Genomic DNA, 20,380 nt, shown 5'->3' with positions numbered 1-20,380 from the left:
AATATTGCATCGAATACAATATTTATATATAATTTAAAATATATATAATTTGCATTTCATATGGAAAAATGAAACTTAAAATTAAGGAGTAAATGAATTCCATTATTTTAACGTGAACGTTATATTTCACTGAATTTTTTTAAACCAAAATTAAATTAAAAATCCAACATATTTTCCTTCTTTTACATATCGTTCATTATTTCATGTAATCTGCTACTATAGTATAAGCAAAAAATTGTAATATATACTTGTAATTTTTAACACATTTTTATTTCATTCTGATTTACTGCAAGAACAACTAATAAAATCATGAAATACCGTGTCTTTCGCTGTGTTTATTTATGGCTGATAAAGTTAAAGAGATTTATTGACAATTAAATATCGAAAATTTATCGATAAATATTGTTGATAAGACTGATATTGCTAAAAATATATAAGTTATCACGATGTAGCTGTTATTTTAAACTTGTTTAAAAAGATATTTAACGTTTAACTAAACATATTCTTTGTGCCCTTCGGGTGGATGCTGACTGATTCTGAAATTAACAGTTGGCTGAAATGATACGTAAGAGTCCATTTCATTATCGTAACATTATTTAAAATATAATGTGAATTCCAGTGAAACGCGTATTAATTTAGAAATAATGGCATTGTATGTCTAATTTAATTAAATGTACTTATTATAATAAATTATTATATATCAATGTTAAGGAAATATTGAAGATGATTCAAAATTCTCCATTTGCGGCCTTGAACGTAACAAATTTAACAGAGGCGAGTCGAGGCATGAAGCAAGCATGATATTAGCATTATTACTTTTATTACTTTTTATTCCTTCGTCCCTTGAAAGTGAAAATTTCAGAAAATTTCAGAAAATTTCAGAAAATTTCAGAAAATTTCAGAAAATTTCAGAAAATTTCAGAAAATTTCTCGGCTACCTGCCTAACACAATGATCGATCATCAATAAATGTTCTTGCATCGTCTAATCTACGCTGGATTCTCTGTCGCGTCATGTTGCATGATCCTCTGTCTTTCTTTTATATAACGTAAAGCCACATCACTCGACCAAACTCCGAATATATAAATAACATTTATATATTAGTTGAACTTGAATTTTTCATTTAAAAATCTCCATGTTCAAAAATCACTTTCCAACTTTCGTATTTTTCCATTGTTGCATTGTATGTCCTTTGATATAATCGATCATTTGCCACATACATTCAATGCCCATAATTATAACATAATTAATAACGCATATTATCTTACAAATAACCATATAATTCACTATTGATAATGTAATGTAGAGAAGCAGCAATAATACGATAAGTTTCAAAACTTCGATCTCACGTTACTAAAAGTTTAATGTCCATTTTCTCTCGGCGTAATTTTACTTGAAAGTCGAAATGACAATTTCGTCGGTCCGAGATCTCCACTCGAACATTAGCAATGTCCGAATAACGAAAAACGAGCATAATTAAAGCTTGGAATTGCAAATGAATTTCGCCTAACTCGAAGCAAAGATTCTCATATTTAAAGGAAGGGATTAAAATTTCAGTAGACGAAATATTGAAATTATAGATCTGCGTGGGAGCTCGAATAAGAATTGGGCGCAAGTGCGGGTGTACGTGCGTGTGTCGTCGCTCCCACTCGGAGGGCCGAGGGACTAGAGATTTGAGCGAGCCAAAGAGTAATATAAGTCGGGGCGAAAGAGAAGATCCGTACGAGGGAATGAAAAATGAGTATGGCGGCAGTGCAGATAAGTAAGCGAAATGTAGACTTGGGGCGTCGAAGGACGCGTGCAGTCCAAGGTTCGTCGGTTTTTCATTGCGGATTATCTCCTCCCGCCGCTCGCCATTTTCCTTCCATATTTATCTTTCTTCTCTTTGAAAAATTAGAGCAAGGCTTTTGAATTGCCATTTATAACGCAGTCTAGAAATTATATACGAGCTTGGATTTTTTCTTTCTTTCTTTCTTTCTTTCTTTTTTTTTTTTTCTTTCTGTCTTTTGAGAAAGAAAAAACAACATAAATGGAGGTACGAAGGCGGACGTTGATTATACCGTGGGAGACAAGTGTGAAAAGGAGCTTAGGATCGGTCCAAGACATTTGTACGATCACTGAAAAATATATTCTGCACGTAAGAGTTTTCTTCGCTACGATTACAAATTTGTTAAAAATTTATTGAAAATTTATTGAAAATTTGATAGACTTATCAAGGCTTATCCGTTAAAAATATTATTCCGGATAGTTGATGATTGAGGTATAAATAAGAGAGGCTTGGAGTTACAATTTAACAATTATATCTGCAGATAATAAACATGATCGGAAAATGGCATTTACGACCAAACAAAAACCAACAAACCGAGAAAAATTTCTCTTTACTACAACGAAATACTACCTCTTCCTCTCTTCTATTATTAATACATTTAATTTTGTTCCACTTGTTATACAAAAGCTATATTATTCTAAATAAAAAATTCTATTCGCTTATAAATTGTCCTTTTAAAAATGCTTCGAATGAAAATTGTTGTTTGTTCAACAAAACAGATTTTTTGATACGAGATATTTTTATTAAAAATTTTGAAACTGTATTTATTTAAATTACTCGAATGAAACAAATGCGTCGCTAATAGGTTACATGGCGACAGAATAACACAAATGCAACCAGCAAAGTCTAAATATTATATTTTGTCTGGTTTTATACGAGTGCGGTAGCATTACCATTCGAAAAATGTAAAATACTTTGCGATAATAATCTTTATTATTATTATTATTATTAAATTATGATTCTCTTAAGTGGTACACGTTTGCTTAACGATAAGATATACGTAGACATTATCATTCACATTCTTCCTAGCATATGATTTTAAACGAGTACAATTTTTTTTTTTTTTTTGTTTTGTTTTGTTTATGTAAATTAAGCTCAATACAAGTGGCAAGATAATTTCTATATTATTGATCCGATATATAACTATTACTTTTCAATTAATAATTTCACTCAAAGTTCACCATTATAACGTGCAGTTAGCTTTAAATGTTGTGTCGAGAAACTTTGCAGCATAATTTATCTAATTCTCTAATAGCTTAAAAAGACACTCACGATTCAGTCGAAACCTGTATATAAATTGAAAAAACTTTTCGTAATAAAATTGAAAATCACATGACTCAACTTTGTTTATGTATACAAACTTTTACTAAAAATGCAGTTATTTTTAACTTTGAATCATATAAATTTTACAGACGAAAACGTAATTCCCCCCCCCCACGGTTGTATAATATGTAATATTTATTTAAATAGAGAAAACTTTGTCATAATTAGTTTTATAAAACATGATAAAGCAATTAAACAATTAGTGATAAAACTCGATATAAAAAAAAAAAAAAAAATTTTAATTAAATTCTACCGTACGAATGAAGTTTTATATAGATTTTTAATGATTCCAATTAAATGTTAAAATTGAGCTTACTGTTTTCAATTATCAAAGTATTACTTTTCATGTATATTTAGTAGTTTTTATACAGTTTGTAAAAAATATTTGAAAACTGATGTTAAGATTGTAAATAATATACTCTCATATACGAGTTGCAAATTTGATTAATAAAATTCAAACTATATTAATATAAAAATCTCTGTATTTACTTTTTCGATATTTTATCGTAGTAAAAAAATATTTACGCGAATCCCTTTCTTTTTACATCGAAATTACATCCAAGATAACGACACACACACACACACACACACACACACACACAAAATTACAATTTTGAAAATAAATAAACAATATATTTTTTTACAAATTGTGTTATTAGAAGTGATATTATTACATTATTTATTTGCATATGAAACAGAATGTGGCGAATATGCAAAAGATTTTTTAGCGATACAAACCAATAAACGGAAAGCGTATATTTTAAAAAAAAAAATTCAATTAATGGTTATTGATAAATCCATCATTGCTTATTAAAGTTTTACACTTTATATTTTATAATTCGTAATATAAGTGAAGCCAATAAAACATGCAATTAAATTCTGTTTTGTCAACATTGAACATTATGCTCCACGTGTTCTACTCTTGAATAAAAAATATCTTTCATCATGTGAGAAATACATAAGTGGCGTTACAAAATTCACTAGCAAATCCGTATAAACTATTCAAGAAATAAAGTATCGAGATATCGATATTTTATTTATTCTCATCGCACGAACTGTCGTTTTTATTATGCAATAGTAATAAGCAAAATATATTTATAGTTTAGGGGTTAAAGCATATATTACATTGCTATTACAAAAATGTAATTTGCAAAGTGAAGAGAAATGCAGCCGATGCCGAGGCCCAATTGTCTATAATGAAAAATCGTATATTTGAGGTAAAAACGAATGAGAATACGAGGAAAGAGAAGAAACGGAGCCTCCAGTTTCACGACTATTGAGAGATGTTGAAACAATATAGTGTTAAATTGGCAAAAATGAAGATAACGAGAGGACTGAGCGGGAGGAAAAACAGATAGGAAGCAACGAAATACGTTACCAACAAACATTGTGGCAGGCTAAAAGAGGAAAATAAAAGAGCGCAGGATCGATTGACTTGGTGTATTTACACAACGGAATCTAAAGGGAAATTAAATTAAACCAGTCGACGTATCGTCCGCAGGCTGCCGTCGCCTGCTCTGCACTAGCCACCTCTCTCTCTCTCTCTGTCCCATCCACCCCTCTCAATTTCTCTCTTACCGTTGATTTTCAACGAACGGACCGAGCGCAGCACACTTCCGTTTTTGTGGACCTCCGCAGGGATTGGTCAACTGGCAGAGACGGGAAATTGTTCTAACTATTCGCCAAACGTTATATTGGTCACGTGGTCATGGCCTCGCCATAAAAACACAGAGAGCACTAGCGGACCGTTTCATCATGTCAATTACATGCCCACATACGTGCTCTTGCACGCTCGTATTCTCATTCTTTTTTCACACACTTACTCTCTCTCTCTCTCTCTCTCTCTCTCTCTCTCTCTCTCTCTGTCTCACTCTGTCTCTTATATATACCTATTAACGTATACGACGTTCCTTTTGCACGAATTACAGAAAACGAACGAAAAGCAAAAACGAAAAACATATAAATAATAGAATATTAAATACGTCATTCCACCATTACAACTCATGTTTACTCATTTCCTTCAAATGTTAACTCTATTACATTTATTCGATTTATTGATTTATTTTGCTTACTCGCACAATAGTCCATACAGTATCCTCAGTCACCTTTCCTCGGTTATGCCAATACAACATGTAGCATATTTCGTTACCGCTACTCTACTCTTTCGCGAAACAAATTTCTATTTTCTTTTCTATCCATCTTCTCGAGTTTTTTCCCGATTACCTTCGCAGTATTGACTCAAATATTCAAATTTTATTGTGCAAATAGATAATTTTCTATATCACCTGGACGTTCTCAGGATGCTCCTTCAATAAATTTTCCAGCTCCTAGATATTTGAATAGTCTTTTCATTCAAATCTTATTCTTATAATAATATTTTACGTATTCGAATTTTATCATCATAATATAAAAAAAAAAAAAACAAAACAAAAAAAAAATAGTCAAGCTTCCAATAATTTATTAATAAAACAGATTGAACAAAAAAAAATTGACTAAATTAAGCCTCGCGTTATTTTATTATTTAATGCTCATAATTAGTTTGCTTATTAAAGTAATGTACGTATTCTTATTTTCTCGTAATTGCACGTTTTATTTAATTACTATATTAATTTTACTTTTACTATAATGAATACTAATCGATTTGTGCATACACGCAACTGTAATAGTATACTGTTGCATTGAAATTGCAAAAGTTATGGATAAACCTTTTATGTGTCTTACATCCCAAGTTTTCTTTACCTCTTCGTTCAGCAATGAAAAGCATCTCTTTACGAATGCCCATAATATTGACCAGGAATGCTCGGTTCATTTCGTGCATACATTTAAAATTAATAGGGCCACCTTTATTAATTAATTTTTGTAACAAGAAAATAAAAAAAAAAAAACCAAAAAAAAAACAACAAAACCAAAAAAACCAAAAACAAAAAAAAAACAAAAAAACAAAATGGCTTAAAGTGAAATCGTTATTAAAGGAAAATTTATAACTGTATTCGCTTATATAAACAGCTACTTTCGGTAATAAACAATTCATTATATTGCTACATCTCTACGTTCTTATACATTAATTATTTAAAATTAAAATGAACCTTTTTCATAAACTTTCGTTAATTTGTTATTTAATTGTATTAATCGAAAGCAATAAAACGAATAAATAATTAAATAGGCAATAATAAATACATTAATGTACGAAAATTGTAATTCGTCATATTTTTAAATTTCAAGAATATTGTTGTTTTTATTGTAGAAATTATATTTTTGCAATTTTATATAAAGATGAAATTTTTATATTTTATCGTCATATTCTAAGCTTTGTGCTATCTAATTTGATAATTATTTCATCTCACTGTTAGTTTCTTTTAAATATCAATTTTAATGTATAAATATTATAGATTAATTTTCTCGAAATGAATAATAATTACCAAATGGTATTTTATTTAACTATTACGAAGATTTATTGATTATTTTAAGTCAACCAATGTAAAAGCTGTAATTATTGTCAAAACAAAATTATTGACCATTAAATGTAATTAAAAATTCGTTATTTCCTACTTAACGCGCGAAGTGTTGTTACATTAACATTTTGTAAACTAAAAATGCCATTCAATTTTAATATTATTCATTGTTTTAGTTTGAATGATTTTTCAATTAACATTAATGTCTGTATTTAAGAATTTAAAATTTGTTGAAATCTTATACATTTCTTCTTAAAGTGTTAAAAAAAAGAAAGAAAAACAAGGGGAAGGGGCGGGGAGGGGTGGGTAGGGGAGGGGAGGGGAAGGGGGAGGGGGTGGAAAATGACAGTGAAACTTTTCTTTCCTTTTTCATGCATAATTACTTGTTACAAACGTCACGATAATTGAGAGTTAAATAATTTTATGTTCCTAGTAAGCTATAAAGGACTCGTTTTCTCCGAGTAAAACCTTACCGTAAACAAATTGGTAAATTAACTCTGGCGTATCAAATACTTCTCCATACTCTTATTAACATTATTCTGTTATTCTCTTATTAACTATATTCTGGTTAAAAAGTAGAAAAAGTAGAAAGGATAATGCTTGTACAAGTTTTCCGAGAAAATTCAACATCTAGACCTTTGATGGAGGTAAACAATTATTGCAATGTCCTCTTTTCTAAAAAATGAACTTTTTTTCTACACTTTATTTTTCCAGTGTCTCTTACTTTTCTTTACCTTCTCACCCTATCCATCTATCTCTCAATCTATCTACCTACCTACCTACCTACCTACCTACCTACATACCTACCTATCTATCTATCTATCTCTTACACTCGTAAATACGTTATACGAGGTAAAATGTTCGTCCTGAAAGCTTCCTCTTTTTTCTATCTCCTCTATCCATTTCTTTCCACGGCCCAGCGCGTCGAGATCTCGGACTTTCCGAATGGTTAGTAAACTTTCATGACCCGTCGCAGTCAAATAGAGAAAAAGAGAAAATTCGCGAATGCGCTATACCGGCTTAGCTGTCCTTGCGCACTCTTTTCCTCGTTGATCTCCGCCAGCGGTCTACGAGACAAGAGGAAAACTTGAAAATCCAGAAAATATCAACGTTATCCACAGCTAGAAGAGAGAGAGAGAGAGAGAGAGAGAGAGAGAGAGAGAGAAGGAGAGAGAGAGGGAAATGTAGAGCAAACAAAAGGGCACGACAAAATATCACATATATATTTTTATTAGCAAATGGAATAAATACGAATGTTTCGCATTACCTGTAAAGGCATGTATCGGCCTTAGAAAAAACTCGAATTTATTGTTGATTCATATTATCATTGTTCAATATTGGGTTTATTTACTTTCTTTCATTGCGATAAATTTTCTTTGTCTCTCTCTCTCTCTCTCTCTCTCTCTCTCTCTCTCTATTAACAATTTAATTAGTATATAATAATTTATCGAAAGCATGTGTATGTAATGAATATACCGGATTTAGGATCGAGTAAAAATCAATAAATTGTGGTCTGTTAGTGTAAATAAAAATAAATTTTAGTTAATTTTCGCTTCCAAGGTATCATTATTTTGCAACAAATAATTATCCATCAGAATAATACTAATCAGTCGATTATATTTCTTGCAGTTGACTAAATTTTCTCATACGAGTGTAGGTGGATCGTTTTCTCTCGATTAAAACAAATGTCAAAAGTCATTGCCGAAGCGCGAAAAATTATTGAAGGCCCCAAGCACTTTCTTCGTCAATATAATTGAAATAATGTCATAATAATAAGCTAAAGAAGAGCGAATACTTTTAAGTAAAAATGCAAAATCTCGCACAATCAATCAAACTGATAAATCCAAACGCACCCATCATTATAGATGAATTATTCAGGACGTTCACTTACACATATACGAAATATGATATTTTCCACATCGCTAATTGGAAATCGATAATCGTCTCAGAGCTCCTCTTGTTCGTTCGCACAAGTCCTAATGAGATGCAAGCGCGTACTGCCTCATAAATCATTCGATCTCCCGAGTTCTTCTCAGTGTCGTAGCTCAATCATTTCATTTCATTTCATTTTATTACAAAATGAGAAAATACGTCACCCCTCTTTTACGACAAGTGCAAGTCCCTTCGACCTATGAGAAAATCAGCTGGAAATGTTAAGTAGAAAATGCTTCTTTGGCCAAGAAACGTCATTTTTGCCAAGTACTCTGTGCACTGGAGTAGAGAAATTTCCTTCACGACTGTGTGCAGCATTAATACATACTTAACTGGGAAAAAATTCGAGTTAGTTTTATTGTGTTGCGAAGGTCTCTTTAACAAAGTGAGTCATTAAAGTTTGAGCGAGTACAAATAAGTTCGAATTTAATTTAAAAAGTGGTCGTCGACTCTTCTTCCGCTCGCGAGTCTGAAAATTTTATTCAAATTATTTGAATTATACTTGACTGTTGCTTGTAAAGTCATACGAAAATAAAACGAAAAAATATACTATTACGAACTCTCTCTCTCTCTCTCTCTTTCTCTCTCTCTCTCGTCTACATTACACAGAATGAGAGTAAACGCTCGATAACGCGTAAATAACGCAAACACGTTCCACGGGAGATTATCCGAATTGACTTATCAAATGGGTAAGATACTTCGGAGAAAGACAGCGTTCGGGCGTCAAGATCCAACGACTTTTTCATGAGAAATAATTTCTGATTTATAGTGAAGCGCGGATAGAATGTCGGTGGAGAAACGATAGACTGGCTGGGAAAATCAAAAACAACATATCTTTTCAATAGAAAGGATCGTGGCTTGGCGTGTTGTGTCGATGTGTAAACAGTTTTGACGTAGTCGAGGCGAAATTATTTGACATATAAAGGCTTATTCATCGTGTCGGGAGGAAAAGCGTCGTCGGGGAGCGAGTACATGGTAATGCTCTTGTCGCGTGTGCGATGCGATCGTTGGTGAAGAGTTTGCCGAGCTCGCGATGACAAAGAATGGCTATTCGAAACCAGGTCTGTTGCACGTCACATTACGAGGAGTCGCCGGGAGCCGAGAGAGTGGGTAGGAGGGGGAAATTATACGTTGGATCGATGCATGAACGTAGGTAAAGCGTAGGAACGAAGCTCTTGGTCGCGAGTGTCGATTGCAGCGTTTGGATTTGGAAAAATTAGCGTTTATACATTATTTCGCGTCTTTTCCGCTCGACCGATGGGAATAAATATTATGACAAAGCCGACGCCGAAGAGAAAGTAAGCAGCATAATTTTAATTAAATGTAAGCGAACAATTGGAAGGTCCGTGAAAATTGTAAAGTTGCCTCTTAATAGTGAGACGAAGCAGCTTTCATCGGTTAAAGCTTCGACAAACTATTTAAGCGGCTTTGACCGCCCGATGTTCCAGAAGATTTTATAGAGATCGTTGCTTCGTTTAATCTAATCCATCGTCACTTTACAGGAAGTGAAATAGTTGAATAGCAGTTATCGATGTTTGTCCTCTTTCGCGTAATGATTGGTTAAGAACTTTTCCATGTTCACGTTTCAACTAAGGAATATAGCGGAATGACGATAGGATAAACAGCATTATAAATTAATTATCTAAAGATAATAAATCAAATAGTTTGGGTCTCTTAGATATATTATTGGCAATAACAGATTGTTATTGAAATACGGAGCTTACGAAACGTCGAGTGCTTAATTAATCCTCCCAATTGGCAACATACACCGATAATCTTCAAATCGCATCCTCGTGATAAAATAATGGGAAGTAAGAGCGGTAAATGCCAATGAGGACAAATGCTGTTGTTTGAAAAATCTTAAAGCTCTCGAGAAATGCGAGGTCGGACAAGAGTAGTAGGATGTGAATGTGTGAAAGTAAGTATGCGTTACGGAAGGTGTAAACCTATGCAAATCCCAGTTAGATATCTCATAATTAATTCAAAGTTAATCCGTTTATTATTGGCGTTCTTGCGTTATTATCGGACAGTCATTGACACTAAAAAGACATATTTATTCAATGACCATGACCGTTAAAGAATGCAAATTAGAAGGAAAAAAAAAGGACGGGGGGGGGGGGTAAATTAAAATCCTTTTACATTATTAAATTCAAATCTGTAAGTTATAATTCGTTGTGCTTCGAGCAAAGCCAACGGAATACACATGAGTCTCTAGAGTAACAAAATTATATTTTTAAGAATAACCAACCGAGCAATGTAAAATATTTAAATGATATTTTTACTATACAATTACGTAGAGGAAACTTAAAACTATTGAATGTTTTTTGTAAAATATTGCCAAGCGTATTGGCTAACTACTATACGCTCGACGACACAATTACAAAACATTGATCGACATTAAACGGGCATTTAAAATTAAGAATAACCTTACAAACACTCTTTTTATAATATTCTTTGATTCTTCGCTAACCAGTAACGACACACCTTTGGCATTAATTCAGTTATATTTATTCGATTAAGAGATTAATTTGTGGAAAATTCTATCCTTTCAAAAATTACGTAATGCTGATTACACCTTCAATACAGATCAACTTACTATTATACACATATACGAATTATATTTCAATTGAACATTTTTTACATTCATTCCATAAGCCTATTTCAGGAATGTTCCTTTTTCTCTTTATCTTTGTTTGTGTTTATCATTGTTTTTGTTTCATAATATTACTCGCGCATAAGCGATGGTTAAAAGTTCCATTACACGTCAAAGTCCATTACAACTCATGTATTGTCCAACTGGCCATTAAGTAAAGCTGACTGAACGAATAAAACAAATGCGAGCTATAAATTTATTTGAGATCGCATTGTAATTGGATCAGGGAAAGCTTGTCCACTCGAGTCTACGTTTAAAGTCGATGCCAAAACCATTTGGAACTATGCGCACCCCCCACCCCACCCCACCCCACGCTTATAATCCATCTTTCGCTACTTAAGGAAAAAGGCACTTGAGGTGGAGAAAGTAAGCGTGGCGAAAGTAAACAAGGCGGATGTTGAACTTCATCCGTCGTCTACGGCCGGGAAGCTCTCCTCTCGAGTAATGTAATGTCACCTTCCTCCTCCTTTCCTCACCCTCGGCTACTTTCAGCCTCCGAGACTCCTCACCCCTCCCGCCCACAAAGGAATCCCGTGAATCGGTGAACACTGGCATCACCCAAGTGCAATGCATCTTGGCCCGGGGGTACGTCACATATAAATCGCGTAGTGAGGCAGTCGCGCTGGGGAGTTGGCGGGGAAGGGGGTGAGGGCTGACGGCGATATCTCGTTACGCGCGAAGAAGAGTGCTCGCGTTAAATTTAACGAGCCGCCGAGCTAATTGTACTTCGTCCTGAGATAGGGCTTGATTTACGATCGTAGTCCTCGGCCGCGCTTGCCGCCACCATCCCCGAGGGATAATCGAGCCGCGAGCGAGTCTCGGTCGAGTCGAAGGATGGCTCGTGTGCCCAACCCCCCCCCCTCATCCTCCTCCTCCTCCTCCTCCTCCTCCTCCTCCTCGCTTCCAAATCGCCCGTTAAAATGTCGAACGGCGCGTCAGTTAATAGCTTATAATGGGGAGCGTCCGTCGTAGGGCCGTTGGGCCCTCGACTCGGGGCCTCCCTATAGAGCTGCGAGGAACCCTTAACCGTACGACTGTCGCCATACCGGAAAACGCGGCGCTCAACAGCCTTGGCCTCTCGACAATTGTTACGCGATGCCACTCAACCAAGTCTTCTCGTGTCATTGTCGAGCGTTAATCCTCGGTGAAAGTTGGAGCGAGTGATGTCGGAGTACGTTGGGCTACTTACTTGCTTTTATTCGTACGATGCAGAGTGGCGGTTGCGAGGCGAGGCGAGGCGCGGCGGTGGGCGGCGGGGTGGTGGGCGAGGTTGGGAGGCGGGAGGGGGTGGATGGGTGTCCAAGTTAGTGAACGACGTGATATTTGATTTGGGATTGGATGCTCGATTTTGGCTCGGCCCCATGTCCCGTGTACTTGTAAAGCATATGTGAATAATTACAAGATCCCTCTTCTATTAGAATTTCTCTACTTTAATGGGAAATTGTGGCAGCAGTGCGCGATATCAATTTCAACTTGCCGTTTGTCAATAGTTAACAAATTTTATTTATGGCACGGTCCTATCTTTTGAAAATTAAGTGCTTTTCGTTAAATTGGTTTAATTATATAGGAGGAGGTTCTGAGAATTGAGTGAATATTGATTTTACGGAGATGCAAATATACTCAAGATGATTTTTCTTTCAATTTTTTTGATTTTATCTAGTGGGTCATCATTACATTCTTCAATGATGATACGAATAAGAAGAAACATTTTTAATTATTTATTATTCATTCCAAGATAGACAATTGACTTTGAAAAATCAGGCACGAAACACACGCACACACACACACACACACACACACACGCACGCACGCACGCACGCACGCACACACACACATATATATATGGTGCCGATTCTAGAGATAATCCTCTGCTTTTGACAACACAGTTTTCTTTTTATACTTTTTTCCGTTAAAATATTCGTTTAAACTCAGCATTAAAGAGCGCGTAACCAATGAATTTGTCAATTTGCCAAAGGCCAGGAGGCAAAAACCGTGTGTAAATTAGAATGATAAAAAATTTGATTTTATTTTTAGTAATGGGAATAATGGCCGCATCCAACATATTCGTTAATCGTACGATGAGGTTGAAAATTGTGCCTCTTTATAACCTAAATAGCCAGGGCTAATGATAATTCGAGCAATCAGTCCTCTTCTTAATGCCCGAACAATCAATGAAAATACAGCCATGAATTTTGCTCGCCTCGCCTCTCTTTATCACCTCTTCCCGGCCAATAACTAAACTCGGACATTGGCTGTCGCGTGAGCGCCTCGTAAGTACGGCCATTCGTAAGGGACACACAGCCCCATGTACGTTAAAAAAATGATCGGCACCTCGCGAATTTTAAAAAGAGCCACGATAATTTGTGAGAGCAGAAATTACACCGACCATGAGGAATAAGTGAAGCGTTGAATCGCGATGTAGCGTGGGTCGGTGGGCGTTAATTAATTCGCGGCGCTGGCGCGCAAAGTGAAAAGAGAAAAGGCCGACGGCAGGTGAGGCGTTTCGTCACTCGTAGCGTCATGCCCGCCGACTAAAGTGAAATGTAACAGTTGTGCGGGCTTCCTTCCGGTGACACGGGGCCCTCGCATGCCGCCAAATGATTAGCTGCCCCTTGGTCGTTTCAGGGGGCCTTGGGCGGATGTCCAGGGGACGTTGAATGCCATTCGGTCGCGCGCCTGTAATGTCGAAAGATTTCGTCACGCAGTCGCTCGACCGACAGCACGTATTTTCGCACAATTGAATTTCGCGCAACGCTGACCCCTTCGAATCACGGCCCTCATCCCCCCCCCATCAACGCATCGTTCACCGGACCCCCGCGCACACACGCATACACGCACGCGCACGCACGCGCACGCGCACGCACAAAAGCGCACACTGTTAATGAAACTGCTTGTTCCGTGCTCCCGATACAGTCGAGTGTTCGTGTAGGAAATGGGGATGAAGCTGCTTCGTCCTCCGAATGCTTGGGCGTGCGTTTCGCTTCGATGCCGCCAAGTGTCAAGCTCTCAAGCTATCGAATTCACTTTGGTTTATTAGGAAATTTTCGCGTACTCGTAGCTTTCATGAGCATAATAATGCCAAGTAATTTTAGTCGGATGGATGTTGAGAAAAGAGTTAATGATAATGTTGGATGACGTGAGAAAATTTGGCCATATCCGATCATTAAATAGCGCGATACACTAGCCGAATTGAAAATGCTCAACTACATTCGACGATATTATCTTTTGCTACGGAAAAATAATAATAAGAATTCTCGCCGGACGTCGACGCTGTACTATAAGGAATATAATGATTAAAGGCGTGCCCGAGCGACTATTATTCAGGACCTTTCGTTATATGCGCTTAAGCGACTACTTGGTTTGATTTTTTTTTTTTTTTTTTTAAATCTACTTACCGATTTTGTAAATTATTCAGACGTTAAGCATACGATTAAAATATACCTGTTTATTTAACCTTTCGACCTAAAACTGATAAATTTAGCCTCCAGTTTTAAAAGACTTAAATATATATCACGAAGATTTACAGTGCTAAATTAATTTTCGGTAATAAAGCAATTGTGACTGCGCACAAAGCTTCTATTTAATTCTCACCGGTAATAATTCACCACACTGGCGCATTTTTTTTCCTCTCTCCCTCCATATCTTCTCTCCTTTACCACTTTTTTTTTATTTTTCTTTTTTTTTTATTTTTTTATTTTTTTTTATTTTTTATCATTAAAGAATGTAAGAATTTATCCAATTTTAAACCTTTGTGACTAAATCTATGAATAGATATTACGATTAAAAGAAAGCTAAAGTTAAATTATAACTATGAGGTAGGGAACGAAAAACGAAATCGTTTACTACTCAAATAAATTCGCCACTAAGGGAATTTCATTTTCTACTTCTTTCATTCGTATCGTAATCTCGATGTGAGATGAGCTTCGCATCATCCATACGGTATGCTCGATAGAATTAACAAAAGTTTGATCGTTGCGCAAATTGTAAAATTGTTAGGGCTTATAATAATTGTGGTCGTGCGAGGACAAGAAAAATAAAATTGCCAATAGTATCGCGCGAAAATAATCAATAATACACGTGGACAAGTTTATCGAACGTCTTGGGCCGCTCAACATCGGTTAGGGAAAAACGACAAGCAGACCGACGTCTCAGCACAGCACATAAAGCATCCGGGACTCATTAACATCTGGGTATCATACCGATATGACAGCCCGACGATGAAACCAAGTGCGCTAAAATAGATGGAGGTCGTGGTAGGGGAGGGGGTGGGGGGGGGGGGGGGGGGGGGGGGGGGCGGGAGGGGAGGGATGATGTACGTCAGTGTATCGATCGGAAGGGCAACATACGATAGGTTGAAGGAGCGTTTTAATTAAGAGACAAGGTTACGTCGGCAAAATAACAGCTGGCCGTCGCCTCCTCTTCGCGGTTTCAGATTAAAACGCATCTCCGAAAGAATCGCGCATTTGCTATTCGTAGAACGCTTGCCGGATGTCCGCTCTCAGTCTCGACGTCACCGATCACGTAAAATTCCTATCGCGGCCATTTCACGAATTTCCAATGCAGCGATTTCATTGCATTTTACTCGAAATACGCGTGGCAATGGCTGGGGTGGGGCAACGAGCCGAGATAGCGAGATAGAGATAGAGATAGAGATAGAGATAGAGATAGAGAGAGATAGAGAGAGAGAGAGAGAGAGAGAGAGTATTCACCTCCGTCCTTTTATCCAGGCTTTGGTATTCATTCGGCGTGCGCTCGCACGCGATAACGCGAAAGAAATTTAAAATGCACCCGCCGTTAATGCGCGGGCTCGCGTTATATACTTACGATGAAATTGAAGTGCGCGGGTTTGTGGATTTCCATATTTCGCCGGCCATATTAACAAAAAAGTACTGGCGCAAATTTACATAAGATGCGTGCAAATGCGCTAGGATGACTCACCTGTAACATAAAAAAACGTATCGATTAGGTTGGCGATCGTCTCAAAAGTCGTTTATCGGGTCGTTTGTCCCCTTATTTTCGCTTATTTGGTTAAATTGAAAAATACGTCGATGCTTAATCTAATATGGCACACGCGCAGATGCAAACTTTGGCGTATTATTGTTACACTACTTGTCGCGTAACGTGACACTATTGCTCGTACAAGCTGTTGTTATAATTACAATAAAGTTGTACTCGTCACATTAGTTATTCAATACCGAAACACACACCTGCATTTCCCAATCAACTTTGTACGGTAATTATCGCATGATATAATAATGGCGCATTTAACTTTGTTTAAAATTTGAATTAGCGTTCATATTCATTGATTGTTATTAGATAAGAGTGAGAGTGGAAGAGTGAGAGAGATATTAATATTAGATTCCTATGAAATTCAAAGCTGATTATTATATTTTAAGTATTATTTATACCAAATCGCAGTTTCAATTATACGAACAATGAAATTAAAAAATATCTTTACACGGTAATAGAAAAGATAATATCATCATATTCTTCAATTTAAAGAACTCGTATACAAACATTGAAATAAAATATTCAGAATAGAATACTTTGTAAGAACGAAAATTGTTTAGTTTTTATAAAAAATAAAGGGGCGACCTTTTGTAAACAATTTATTGTTCTTCGCAAAAGTTTGTAAAAAAAAAAAAAAAAAAAAAAAAAAAAAAAAAAAAAAAACTTACTATCATCAAAGTTAAAGATGAAAACTTATGTGTAATTGCGTAAAAACTCAATCGACCCATTAATTAATATCGAAGATTTTTTTTTCAAGCCATCGGCTACCTCCGTCCGCTCCCAAATAAGAACCCAGGCGCATTATTATGATTATTAGGGAACTGGAGAATCTCACAAAAAAAAAAAGGGGTCAATGGTTATCGATCGTAAATAGCCGTGCATCGTGAAAGTTTTGTCGTCGAAGCTCCGTCTCCAGTACAGCCATTTGACCGATCTACCATAGAATTCGAGTGGATGACTTCGCGATCAAATCGGCAATCAAAGTAGCGAGATCGTCCCATCGCCGTCGCGGCGGTCGAATGTCAGGACGTCGATGTCCCGGGTAGAAAACAAGGGCGGGCACTTGTCGACGGCCAGTCTAATTGCAAGTATCGCGAGTACGTCCGAGTCTGTACAATGTACTCGGGGAATCGGCAACACGTCCCCGGCAACTTCCGTCCCATCGGCGTTCCATTCAGCGCTCCATTCAGCGCATGAGAAAAAGCGGTCACTTTGCCCACGCCCATTTCGTTTCGGTGACCGAATCGCTGATATAAACTCCGGATGGTACGGGCAATGCATCGACGATACTGAAACCGCATAATCGCTCAGAGAGGTGATGCGCTTGCGCGTGAGCGTGTCCCTTCTCTCTGATATATATATATATATATATATATATATATATATATAGTATTTGAGTTGCCCGAAAGTGACACACATTTACATGATAATATACAAGTTATATGGGTACGCGAAGTCGCTCGTTACAGTGACTCTTTGTAAATGATAATGTAAATAAATGATCGATTGAAACGAAAGTTAAACGAAAGTTTGACCGTCATTGGAATTTTTATAATTAAATTAAAGTCGAGAGAGCGAGTGAGAATCTTATGCGTGAAAATTTATTAATATCATTGATTAAAATTCTTTTTATTTTAGAAACAATTGCCTTGTTTTTTTTTTTTTGTCATGAAGAGCGGATCTTCTTGTTTCCCATCTCACTTCTGATCATTGTATTTAGCTCGGACAAGGCACAAGACAAAGGGCTAAACTATCCCGAATGTGCAGCAGGATATGGCCTTTTTGTTAGTAAAAATTTTCTAATTATTTGAGAAGTCGTTTCAAAAGAAAATGATAAAATTGAAATAAAGTTCACGTGAGCTCGTGAACCACTTACCGATATATGACACTTCGCGTTGTTATATTCGGTTATTAAAAATTATAAAAGTATATTTTTTCATGCTTTCGCACGAAATCGATACTCCTTCTTTGTTTGTTTATTTATTTGTTTCTTTGTTTGTTTGTTTTTGCTTATCCTTGATAAATGAGAAAGGACTTTAAATATAGATATCGCAACAACACTTATTTTAAAATTATCTTTGTTTAATAATACGATGATGCATTTATTGATTCTCGTACAACAACATTATTTACCTTTTAGCCGAGCTAATGACCACCTGAAAATTATACTTTCAATTAACATCCTCGAAAACTGCTCAAATTGCTCGTCCATTAAATCCAGTTATACAAGATGCAGGCCAGAACACGTATCGGGTTATTCAATTATCCGTTGATTCCACATATAATCCATATTGGTCAACCATATTCAAATTTATATATATTCAATTTCATATATATATATATATATATATATATATATATATATATATATATATATACACACACATATACATATGCATAAGTTAGTCTCGATCGTTACAATCGTCTAAAGAAACAAAGTCTTTAGCGAGTTGTGTTATTATCAAGCGCATTGGCGATATTAATTCGTACTCTGTTTTGTTCCGTCAGTTTTTTTTTTTTTTTTTTTTTTTTTTTTTTTTGATTTTTTCCTAATAATGATAATCGTGACATTAGTTGTCATGACACTATTCGTCAAACGCAGAAGCAGATAGGAGGTCGTGGGGATAGATAATAAGCGCGGCGACGAGATAGGCGATGCAAAATCTGTCGAAATCGGCTGATAGAGGTTAGTCGTTGATAAAGCTTTAAGATTCTTCTAAGCTAAGAATAGCGTCGCTTATGCGTATCGATTAGTCGAGGGCAAGTTTTGCGATTTTAACGAGTTCCTCTCCACGTGCAGAATGGAAAGCAACAAAAGACCCGCGTACCTGCTCCTTTCCCTTATCTGCCTCGTTACATTGGATCAGGCTGCAGCTACTACAGACGCGGATCGGAATCGTCCTTATAATAATTCAACGTCTAATCACTTGGGCAACATCCTGCTGGAGCTGGAAAAAATTTCGGCCTCTTTGAGCAGTATTGGTTACGTGAATTCGAAATTGATAAGTAATTTGCGAGAGAATGCGAGCCGTCTGTACGATTGGAGGTGCGTAAAGGTCGCGGACATTGCGCAACTCGGCTATACGTGCACATCTGGGATCGGATGTCATAAGTTCTATTTGGCCAATTTGACGTGGAACGGGGCGAGAAAATCCTGCCGTAAAGACGGCGCTCGTCTAGCCATAATTAATTCGGAAAACGAGGCCAAGGTAAACGTATATAAGATGAATAATTATTACGGAATTGTAATACTTAATGGCGGCGCGTGTGGTACAGAGGATGGTCAAGATTAACTGGGCATTCGATCGATACGCGCTGGCTCAATTTTTATCACGAGGTTTCCCAATCATTTAGTGAATCATTGGTCGATGGTCGATTGATAATGGATAGGCGGTAGTGTGGCATTGGCACAGGTGGCGATCGTGCCAATCCAACGGCCAACGGCCAACGACTCGCTCATTAAACTCCTTAATTACAATTGTTTACCCCTCTTTTTTTCTTTTTTATTTTTTTTTTTTTTTTTTTTTTTTTTTTTTTTTTTTTCGTTCTCTTTAACGTTCTATCCGTTTCGGGCTTTACCTTACTCGCGCAAGCACCCTTTGCACTTAATTTTTCAAAGGCAGCCAGAGCATCGATAATTCGTGAGAGAAAAACAAAAACAACGAAGAAAAGAAAGAATGAGAATAAGAAAAAAAAAAGAAGAAAAATGATAAATATACGATTGATCGCCACGCTTTTTCATAATTTTTAATTCCATATAAATTGCACGGGGCTCCCCGTTAAAAATTTTCGTTTTTATTGCAGGTACTAAAAAATTTGCTGCTTGAAAATTACCAGTTTAGTGCTTATGTCGGCATCCATAATCAATTTAAAGAAGATGAATGGGTGACTGTATTTGGCGATACCCTCGCCGAAACGGGGTATAATCGATGGAGCGTAGGGCCGCCGAAAATTTCGAAAGCAAACTGCGGGGTGTTGTTTGAGGATGGCAAATTGCTTGGAATTCCTTGCCATGTCGAGCGATCATACTTTTGCGAAATTTCTGAAACGGCGACATGCTAGAGCTTATATTAAAGCGATATGTTGGAAGAGCTTGCGTAATAAGCTGTATAAATCACGTGACCGTCAAATTTTCGCGGCGATCCCCGAGCACCGTGTCCCACCAATTAGCGCGCCGCGACCC

At 36.4% G+C, this 20,380-nt stretch overlaps 1 protein-coding gene across 1 annotated transcript; it reads left to right on the top strand.

The window, feature by feature from the left end:
- Positions 1-18,998: 18,998 nt before the first annotated feature.
- Positions 18,999-20,370, top strand: LOC105365396 (hemolymph lipopolysaccharide-binding protein). The gene is made up of 2 exons (XM_011503539.1): positions 18,999-19,406; positions 20,002-20,370. The coding sequence occupies exons 1-2, from the start codon at positions 18,999-19,001 to the stop codon at positions 20,257-20,259; spliced, it is 666 nt and encodes a 221-aa protein (XP_011501841.1). The 3' UTR covers positions 20,260-20,370.
- The last annotated feature ends 10 nt before the right edge of the window (positions 20,371-20,380 follow it).

This window comes from Ceratosolen solmsi, unplaced genomic scaffold, assembly GCF_000503995.2.
Source record: "Ceratosolen solmsi marchali unplaced genomic scaffold, CerSol_1.0 scaffold33, whole genome shotgun sequence".
NCBI lineage: Eukaryota > Metazoa > Arthropoda > Insecta > Hymenoptera > Agaonidae > Ceratosolen > Ceratosolen solmsi.
This window is presented reverse-complemented; position numbering and strand designations above follow the sequence as displayed.